At 34.2% G+C, this 11,315-nt stretch overlaps 2 protein-coding genes across 2 annotated transcripts; one reads left to right on the plus strand and one right to left on the minus strand.

The window, feature by feature from the left end:
• Positions 1-7,161: 7,161 nt before the first annotated feature.
• Positions 7,162-7,533, plus strand: LOC122505060 (KRAB-A domain-containing protein 2-like). Its single transcript, XM_043616481.1, has one exon. The coding sequence runs from the start codon at positions 7,162-7,164 to the stop codon at positions 7,531-7,533; it is 372 nt and encodes a 123-aa protein (XP_043472416.1).
• Positions 7,534-9,995: 2,462 nt separating this feature from the next.
• LOC122505061 lies at positions 9,996-10,943 on the minus strand. Its single transcript, XM_043616482.1, has one exon. The coding sequence runs from the start codon at positions 10,941-10,943 to the stop codon at positions 9,996-9,998; it is 948 nt and encodes a 315-aa protein (XP_043472417.1).
• Between the last annotated feature and the right edge of the window lie 372 nt (positions 10,944-11,315).

Below are 11,315 nucleotides of genomic sequence, written 5' to 3' on the forward strand. Positions count from 1 at the left end.
CAAGGAATAGTTATAAAATTATATAAAAAAAGTTATTTTAGTTATTCTCACAGTAACATTTGTGGGGACTCCCTTGAGGGGCCCCTCTTTCTCCCTTTCTAGGGTGAACAAGTGTGAGTGGGAGAATAATGTAATTATAATGTGATTAGATAAGCATTGACTGCCTGCCTAGCTGGTTGTGTGGCGAGTGTTTCCATCTTGTACCAACGATATATAATAAATATATTAACTGAGTTTAATGATTTAACAATAATTATCGCCCTGTGATGATGGAGTTCGTGTGATCCGGATTGCAACCAACCGGAATCCACACACTGGTGACCCCGACTAGAACAAATCTTTCTCATTAAAGGTGAAGTGACGGACCGCATGGCCAACGAGAAAAAAATCATCTGTCAGTATCTCAGCCATCGTTCAAGTAAGAATCATAATAACACTCAAATTATGACAATAAAAAAATTCATAATTGTCCTCACCAAAAATTTCTGAGAAGTTGTTAAGAAAAATCGCATTTTTTTCATTATTCACACCATGTGCGAACAAAAATCGAACACCGCCATTTTGAAATAATTACTCACAATGAGCAACCTGGTCGAGCCAAATTCCAGGCAAAGGAGGTAGAAAAAAAATAATCTCATAATCAATTAATGAGATTAATAAACAAAAACATAAAAAAATAAGAAACAAATTATCTCCGGGGGACGCCGAGGGAACAACACCGGAAGTGAATTCCGGCTGCCACACTTTTCAAGATTTTGACAAGACGAGAAACAGAGCAAAGCAGTCAATTTTGAGTATGCAGCGGATTCCGGTTTATTAACAACACCTTCTTACGGACTCGACAAGGAATTTATACTGTTTTTCTACGAGGATGTAATTTTCAATTCGAACATCATTTTGTTATATCCTGTAAGCTGTCTACAATCAACTTCCTGGTGAAACATCATCTCGGACGAACTCAACAACAGGTAGTCAACTGCGCATCTCTATATGTATAAAGGTAAAGTTAGACAAAATATTTCATTTCTAAAACAATTTTAATAAGTATCTTGAAATGTTCTTAAATAAAATGTATCAATTGAAAAAGTTAAATAACAAAATGGCTAGATAAATAACGACAACATAGCGCGACCAGTGGTTGAAGAAAAATTCCGAAATTAATTTAAAAAATATAAATTAATAATAATAATTTAAAATAAATGATTTAATTTACAAATGAATTTTTATAATATTTTACGAGAATTATTTCTTTCAATGAAGGAACTTTTATATTGAGAAGTTAGAATGACTCATCTACCAAGATTACGAAACGTTTTGTTTTGAAAAATGCTGTGTTGAAATTGTTTGAATGAATTTTATTTTGATGACAAAAATTTAGCATTTTGGAAATCCCCACAAATATGCTAATATTATTTGGACTATCTAAATAAAAATTCCATTCGGAATCAGTTTTAGACAACGTAAAATTGTTAGATCGGAATAAAATATATTTTTTTATATAAATAATTATATCAAAAACTAAATAAAAAAATAATAATAAAAAAACTAATAAATAAAAAAATTATAGGTAAAATAAAAAATTGTAATAAATAAACAAATAAAATTTTTTTTAAAATTAATAATCTATAAATATGAATCGTCTTGCAAAATGTTTCAAGTAGCAATCATATATAAGGGTCAATCTCTAGAAATGAACAAATTCAGAATTGAAATTTCATTTTAAAAAAAGTTGAAAATTCACTTTTATTATTAGTCCTTTGGCAAAAGGGGGATCCTAATAAGCCTATAAAATACGTGGTTACAATCTTTATCAACATTATTATTAAAAATTAATGTTTTTTAATCAGAATTTTTGTTGAAAATTTCTCGCAGCTAAATGGGTTTCAAAATTGATGAAAATTAATTAAAACTCGTTACTCAGGGGTTTTAGGGGTCGCCGATTACGAATCCGATGTCAGTTTCTCAAAATCCAAAATGCTGGATCCAATATGGCAGACACTTTCTTCAAAAATTTAACGGATTTGCTTGAAACTCGTTACTCGGGGGTTTTCGGGGTCGCTGATTATGAATTTCAAGATAGTTTTTGAAAATTGAAAATGGCGTTCCAATATGGTGGACACTTTTTTCAAAAATTCATCGGGTATGCTTGAAACTCGTTATTCGGGAGTTTTCGGGGTTGCTGATTACGAATCCGATGTCAGTTTTTGAAAATTCAAAATCCCGAAATCCCCAGAGCGACAAGTTTTAAGCCAATCTAATTAATTATTCATACTAGATCAGCCATTTGCAATTTTCAAAAACAAACATCAAATTCGAATTCAGCGACCCCAAAAACCCCTGAGGAACGAATTTCTATCGAATAGCATCAATCTTCAAATTATCCGCCATATTGGATCCGCCATTTAAAATTTTTTAAAACTGACCCAAAATTCGTAATCAGCGACCCCGAAAACCCCCTAATAACAAGTTTCAAGCAAATCCGATGAATTTTTCAAAAAGTGTCCGCCATGTTGGATCCGCCATTTTGAATTTTTAAAAACTAATAACAGATTCGTAATCAGCGACCCCGAAAACCACCAAGTAACAAATTTTATGCAAATCTGAGCAGTTTTGAAAAAAAATGTCGGCCATATTGGATCCGCCATTTTGAATTTTCAAAAACTGACATGAGATTCGTAATCAGCAACCCCGAAAACCCCCGAGTAACGAGTTTCAAGCAAATCCGATAAATGTTTTAAAAAATTGTCCGCCATGTTGGATCCGCCCTTTTGAATTTTCAAAAATTATTATCATATTCGTAATCAGCAACTCTAAAAACCCCCGAGTAACGATTTTCAGGCGAATCCGATGATTAATAAAGTCTGTAATTTACGTGCTGTGTAATGGAAATATACCATGGGTAACGGAGGGGAGTTTTCTTCCATTATACAGCTTCAAAATGTTATGATTCTAATATAAAAAAAATAAATATTATAAATAAATTAATGACAGCATTTGTTTTCTTTGTTTTTAAATAAAACAATGTTTTAAAGATTATTAAAAATTATTATTATTTACATCCTAAAAACTAAATTTACTGCGGTAACGGAGGGGAGTTTTTATTGTGTCGATGAACACTGACAAACTAAAGATTCTTTTAAAACTAATTGTTTTCATTTTGTTTCATCATTTTATGCAATAACCATAACTATACTGACACTACAAAGAGTTTTGATGTATTTATTTCTATTTTATCGTTTTTGTTTATATTTTATAATTATATTTGTGAGCGGTAACGGAGGGGAGTTTTATTTCTGCACAAAACTAATTTAATTCTAGGTAAAAATAACTAACAAATATTTTACTTTATTTTTCATGATTGAATTAGAAATAAAATAATAAGTAGATATTACCAGGCAAAAGATTTTTTTGTATTACAGAATTAATATAATACCTTTTCTATAAATGAAACTTACTTCATGAACGCTAACGGAGGGGAGTTTTTATGCTATATAAACACGTGTATCTTTAAATATTTCAAATTTTCGATTTATTTTTCATAGGATCCGATTAAATCATGATGAATGCTATTATTAGGACGTAAAGATTTTGAAAAATTATTATTATTTATTTTTAAAAATCTAATGTACGTGTCATGTGTCTCGATTGTGAGAATGACCCATAATGTATTGAATATTTTTATCACTTTGTTTTGATAGCGCTACGAGATAGAATTGCTTAGATTTCATATACATGTAATCAGATGTGACTCACAGCTGATTCATTTACGACTGTAAGGTCTTATTTGGGACGAATTTGTAGGACGATTTATCAATTTTTTTTAAATTATTAAATTAATTCAGTAAATTTTTGTATATATACACATTTCTTTTCGGAATATAAAAATTTTTTCTTTCGGAATTATATTGATTTTTAGCCACTAGTCGCGCATCATGAACAAACAAAATAAGTATTAATAAAAATTTTACTAACATTGTAATTGTCAATGTTTGTATATTGTAATACTATGTATGGAATTTTTATGATTTGAGAAAACTATTTGTAAAAACAATTTTAATGATATATATTAACACATGACATTGGTATGAGGCCATATTTTGAGCGATTTGATTAAAAGAATAAAAGATAATTTACCTAAGCATCAAAATAAAAAAAAATGATTGGTCTCTCATGTTCGTTAAATACAAAGTAGATAATTTTCATTCCTTGATGAACGTAGTGGGGCTGTGTTTCTGTCGCGTCGCGGACGGGGATTTGCGTTTTATTCGGATTCAATTTATTTAAATTAAAATCAGTCTTAATATCAAAGTAATAATCAACAAAATATATTGTTTATTTTTAATAAAAATTTAAATTGCGATTTTCTTTTTGAAATAAGATTTTATCAATTTATCTATTTTTCCCTAATAAATTATAACTGTGACGTATGATTTTAACTAATTTTATTTTAGTATAAATTTCTGCTTAACGTCAAGCAAAATCTGACGCTTTTAACAATAATAATAATATGAAATTTAATTTAATAAATTTCGCCGTCAGGCGCCAATTAATTTTTAAGCTCAATTAATAAACTACTCGACTCTTTAACAACAACCCGACAAACAACCACCTCTGAGACGCTCTCAATCGTCAGAGGAAATTCTGCCTGAACAAATTGGCAAGCAGAAATGCCAACGACGAGACACGACTGGTACTACACTGGCACGATACTGACTCACCCCAACGACGCTTCTCGATTTCTCTCTTTCAAAATTTCGGCACGCTCCTTCCAAAGGATTCCTTAATTGAGGGAAGAGAAATAATCCAACACTCAAATAATTCACTTTTCACAATTTCAACTTTTATTCACAACAAAACTCCAGTTCTCCAAAATACTCAAAATTTAACAAAACTATTTCACACTCACTCTTCATTAATGTTCTCTAATAACACACACTCTTCGAACCACTACTCTCTCTACGTATCTCGTAGATCGACTCTCCTACATATTTCGTAGGTCACTAACTACTCAAAATGTCGGCGAAAAACTCTTGACACCTGTTTCTCGCTTTTCCTACACGTGCTCGGCTTCTTCGACTTCTTCTTCTCTCTCGTTCCGCTGGCTCTCCTCTCTCTATCTCTTTCTAATAGACAGCGGCTCTGCCCTCTACCACTTTCTCTCCTACTAACTAGCCGCGCGACACACATTCACCACTGATAGTGGGTCACACGGCAGTTCCGACTTTCTAAATTACCATACCAATTAACGATCACGGTTCAGGGATGATTCCGACAGATGACATGACGATTCAGAATTTCGATAAAATAAAGAACGACAATTCACATCGTCACATAACATAAAAAAAGTAAATAAACAAAATAAAAATGGTTATAACAAGGGACCAGTCAAATCGCGGTGGCGCTGGTACCATTGATCCAAACGCCGAACCACCGAACAATCGCGCAGGAACGAGTGGGGGAGCAACAGCTAGACCCACCACTGGCCCACCGACGAATCGTGCCGGATCAAATACGACCGCGGAAGTTAGAGATAACGTGGAAAGTGATTTAGCGACTAGACAACAAGCGATTGCTCAACGCGAACACGAATTAAATCAAAGAATAGAAGAACTTGCACGTCGCGAGCGTGAATTTGAAAATAGCATCGCTTAGAATGCACTTATCGGTGAGAACATCAATCAACAAATAAATCAAAACCCACACGCGGTACCAAATGCTGACCCAAATATTATGCATAACCAAGCAATAATTATGAATCCAAATGAAATTCGCGATCCACTCGCTGTACCCGCTGCACTGATAAATGATCAGATTGCAGCTATAGAAAATCCTATTTTTAATCCTGTTAGGCAATTGTTTCAAGAAAATCAAAATTCAATCAAGCTTCCCCAATTTAGTCTTAATGATCCCGAGATGTGGTTCACGCAGGTAGAATCAATATTTAATCGAAATAGAATTGAAACAGAACACTTAAAAGCACAAGTCGTTATGGCTCAGGTAGATGCCGACACACTTTCTTGTGTGAGGCATATTGTGATGGCAGATCCTAAGCAGGTCGACGTATATATGTCGTAGGCAAATAAAGAATTCGTCATTTAGCTAAATGCCTAGGCAATTAGCTAAACGGCGCCGAATAGACAAATGAGCTTCATTATTACTGTTATTCGTCTATTCGCCTGGAAGGATTAGGCAATTAGCTAACTGGCTAGGCATTTAGCTATTCGACAAACGCAGTTTAGGCAAATAGAAGAAAATGAAAAAATATTGAAATATAGAAAATAAATATAATAAATAAATAATAAATATTAATATTAATAATAATATTAATAATAATTATGTTAATTATAATTATATTAATAATAATTTATTAATAAATAAATTAAATAATAAATAAATATAATAAATATAATAAATATTGAAAAAATATTTTCATTTATTGAAATATTGGAACGTCTTATTTGCATTATTTTCCGTTAAATATGAGCTATAAATTGTAAACAGAAGATTGAAAGAAAATAAGTTTAATATCTTAATAAATATTACAAAAATACACATCGTGATAAATTGTAAACAATAATCGAAACAAAATAAATTTAATAGCTTAATTAAATGTTAGAGAGGAACACGTAAGAACGAAATTTTATTTAGTATAATAATACTTCTCTTACTCTCTAGATCAAAATTTCAGTTATCATGAGTGTAAACGAAATTGAATTCGATAAAAAAATAAAGTTGTTTTATAGTCAGCAGAAAAGTAATAGGACTGTTTGGGATAAAAAACGCTTACAAGAAGTTTTAAAAGTGCTGTCGGATTTTGAAAGTGTAAAATCAATGAAAACGTGTTCCTATTATCATTGTTCAAAATTATACGAGCTTGTGAAACTTGGAGGTGAATACCACGTAATTTTAAAAAGAACTGACGAAAACGGACCGTTGATATATGTGATTCCGCGTGAAGAATATTATGAAAAATTATTAGAGGCGCATATTCAAACTGGACACGGAGGAAGGGACAAGATGTTGTATTACATCAAAAATAAATGGAAACTATCCAGGCAAGCTTGATAAATATTTATCCAATGCTGTGAAAGTTGTAATAGAAAAAAAGCACTTCCAAAAAAAGGCGTCGTCGTAAAACCTATAACATCGAAAGGGTTCAACATGCGTGGTCAGGTAGATTTGATCGACTTCCAGTCGTGTAGTGACGGTGATTTTAAATGGTTAATGAATTACCAAGATCACGCAACAAAATTTCTCCACCTGCGACCTTTAAAATCCAAACACGCAGCTAATGTGGCGGAGGAATTGTCGAAAATTTGTTTTACATGGGGTGCGCCACAAATATTACAAAGTGACAACGGAAGAGAATTTGTTGCTGCAGTTATTAATGAACTGACAACAATTTGGCCTTTCTGCAAAATAGTACATGGTCGCCCTCGACATCCTCAGAGCCAAGGAAGTGTCGAACGATCCAACGCAGACGTTGAGAATATGGTTCGAGCGTGGATGCTGGACAATAGGTCTACAAATTAGAGTCGCGGAATTTATGAAGTGCAGGTGATTAATTATAATAATAATAATAATAATAATAATAATTTTTTTTTTTTAGAGGAGGAGGTGAAATGCTTTATGCACTCCCTATATCTTAGGACTGTGTGGGACTGAGTCGATCCTACTTTCTGTAGCCGCCCTTACCGCACTAAAACACCCCCCATTCACGCCTACCAACTAACCCCCGGTATTCGCTTTTCGCATTTCTTCAGGGGTTGGAGATCTTCGGCGACTCTTTGCCGTGCTTCGGCTTTCTCTCTGATTGTTGACCTGCTTGGATTTCTTTTTTGTTCTCTTTCTGTTTAATTCTTTTCGTCAGTTTTTTAAAATAAATAAATAATACTCAACAATAACGGAACATCTAACTCATATATCGACTTTAATATAAATTCTAAACATCTATCTGATGGTGTCCATTTCAATCTTTTTTAATTTCAGAACTTTTTCTGCGTAAGTAGATACATTATACCACGTGTTTTCATTTAGCATCATTTTGTTCACAATATTTTCAGGAGTTATTCGTCCAATGTTTTCTTCTAATTCTCTTCTTTCTAGGCTCCATCTTGTACAGTGGAAGAACGTGTGATAAACATCATCTTTTTCAGAGTCTCCGTACATGCATGCTGCTGTCTGTGTTTTACCTATTTTATGTAAAAAGGCTAGGAAATAACCATGTCCAGTTAATAACTGTGTTAAGTAATAGTTAACCTCTCCACATTGTTGGTTCATCCACTCATTAATGCTTGGTATGAGTCTAAAAGTCCATCTACCTCTTGTTTCTACGTTCCATCTTTCCTGCCATGTGTTCATGCTCAATTCTCTTGCTGTTCTACGAGCCTCTGTCTTACTTGTATCTTTATCTCTATTGTACACTATTTTTCTTTCTTGAGCCATCAAATCAATAGGCATCACTCTTGCTATAATTAATGCAGCTGGTTCTGAGACGGTTCTGTAGCAAGACGATATTCTTAGCGCTCCTAACAATTGAACCGACGCCATTTTCTTCCTATATTGTTCTTTCTTTAGGACATCCGCCATCAATTCACTACCATAAAGTAAGACAGAATTTGTCACTGATAAAAGAAGTCGCCTTTTTGTTGGTGATGGACCACCAATATTTGCAAATAATCTGCTCAAGTTTGCGGTTATTTTTAGAGCTTTTTCTGATACAGTTTTAATGTGGTCGAAAAATGTCAGTTTTTTATCTATTTTTACACCTAAATATTTTAAGGAATCCTTCGTAGTAACTTGTTTATCTTTGATTTTCATGCTTATTGTTGTCTCGATCTGCCGCCTCGTCAGTAGAACAATTTCTGTCTTCTCCAGTGCCAGCATTAGAGAATGTTCCTTCATCCAGACGTTTACTCTTCTCATGACTTGATTCAAGATCATTTGGGCATCATTTGTGTCTTTTGCCGAAATTATCGCAGCAATATCGTCTGCATATCCAACTAAGAAAGCGTGTTTAGGCATTTCCTTTCGAAGAATGCTATCGTATGAGATATTCCACAAATCTGGGCCTAATATTGAACCTTGGGCCACGCCAGCAGTTACCTTCTTTCTCTCATCTCCCTCTTCAGTAAGATACATTATTTCCCTGTCACTGAGATAGCTTTGTATCATGCGAATTAGGTAAGATGGAATCTTAAAGCTTTCCAATGATTTTAGAATGTCCACCCATCTAGCGGAGTTGAACGAGTTTTTAACGTCCAAAGTGACCAACACAATGATTTTACGGGAGTAATGGTTTATTCGTTGTTCAGACTCGAATTTTGTTATGACTTCTTTTACAGCTCCAATCGTAGATAAGCCTTTACGGAAGCCGTATTGTCGCTCTGATAATCCCCCATTTTCTTCCACAGCTTGCGTTAAACGGGTCTTCAGTAACTTTTCGAGAAGTTTCCCTATAGTATCGAGCATACACAGTGGTCGGTTTGCTGATGGCGACTTCGGGTCACCTTTGCCTTTACAAATTAAGATTAACCGTTGTATCTTCCATCTCTTCGGAAATATACCCTCAAGGAGACATTTATTAAACAAGTTTAAGAGAATTTCTGGGCATAAAAACGTTACTAATTTTAAAACTTCCGCTGGAATCCCATCAGGACCCGGTGCCTTTTTGTTTTGGAGAGCCGCTGCTGCTTTCGTTAGTTCGCTTAAGTCGAAAAGTGGTATCTCTTCATTTGGGATGACCACTCTTAGATCCTTTGGACGGTTTGGATGTGTGGGAAACAAAGAGTTTACAATCTGTTTTATTTCTTTAGTATTTAGATCAACGTTATTTATTGGTGCTTTTAACTTCTTCATAACTAATTTGTAACCTAATCCCCAAGGGTCGTTTTCTATATCTAGTGTGAGTTCTTTCCATTTGAATTTTTTGCTCTTCTTTATAGCGTTTTTTAGGGATTTTTTTGCTACTTTATATTCTTCTTCTTCTTGGAAAGCTACTCCGCATTTCTTCTTCCTAGCTCGAGTTGCTCGTCTCCTAAGTCGAAGACAGTTTTTCCTGAGATTTGCAATTTCGGTTGTCCACCAGTAAACCGACCGCCTCTTGTCGTTCTGTTTTTTCCGGGACATGGAGAGATTGCAAACTTTATGGAGAAGTTTGACTGTATCTTTAGCCAGTGTTTCTGCGTTCTTCCATTTTTTACTATTGCTAGTTCATCACAGCCAACTGAGATAGTTTCCTTAAATACTTCTCTGTTAAGTTTATTTAAATTCCAGCTAAGTTTTCTGGTGGTTTGTTTTATATAGGGATTTATTTTTTTCGATATTGTGAAAGCGATGTACTGGTGGTCGCTACCAGTATAGTTTTCTTTTACTTCCCATGTTTCAATGTGACCTGCTAAATTTTCACTTACAAGGATAATGTCTGGGATTGTTTCCGCGTAACCCGGGCGTCTAAATGTAGGGGTATTTCCCTGGTTTGCAACCGTTAAACCAATTCTGGCAGCCATTTCTAAAATACTAAATCCCCTTGTATCTAGTTTTTTCATACCCCAGTCTGGTGCTTTTGCGTTAAAGTCACCACCAATTACAAAGGTCCCACTCTTTTTTCTGATAAAATCTTCCAAACAGTTAAGTTTATCTAAGAAAGACCCTAAACTCTCGTTTGGTGTAAAGTAACAGCTCACAAATGTGATTTCTTCGTTATTTACCCAAACGAAACCATCCTCACTTCCGTGATTCTTTACTCGAAATTCTTTTCTATTTAGAATCCATATGGCCGCCGTTGAAAGGTTATCCATGTACCAGCAGTGTTTATTTATATTTGTGTATTGCTCGCTAATCAGCACTAGATCGATATTTAGTTCTAGAGTGAGTTGTAGGAGTAAATCGTCGGCTATTCTGCTTCGATGCAGATTTCCTTGAAGGAGTTTCAGTTTTTTCATTTCTTTGCCTTATCAAGGGCTTCTCTGAATACGACACATTTGCCAGAACCTGCTGTATGATCTTTATCAATATCTCTCTCGGCGCATAAAGAACATTTTGGTGGTGCACTGCAGCTCTTTTTTTGGTGTCCTTTCTCTCCGCAGCGGAGACATTCGTCTCTCCTATCTGGGCCTTTACAGGTGGATTGGTGGTGTCCATAGCTTAGACATTTGAAGCATCGCATCACTATTGTTCTTAGGCGTACTCTGCAATTTACCCAGCCGATCTTGATCTTAGCTATTTTTAGTATCTCCATTGCTATTGACTCATTTAGTATCACTATAGCTAATTTTTGACCTCTATTATTTTCCTTGGTAACGAACACTTTTACA

This window comes from Leptopilina heterotoma, unplaced genomic scaffold (assembly GCF_015476425.1).
Source record: "Leptopilina heterotoma isolate Lh14 unplaced genomic scaffold, ASM1547642v1 Lhet_338, whole genome shotgun sequence".
Classification (NCBI taxonomy): domain Eukaryota; kingdom Metazoa; phylum Arthropoda; class Insecta; order Hymenoptera; family Figitidae; genus Leptopilina; species Leptopilina heterotoma.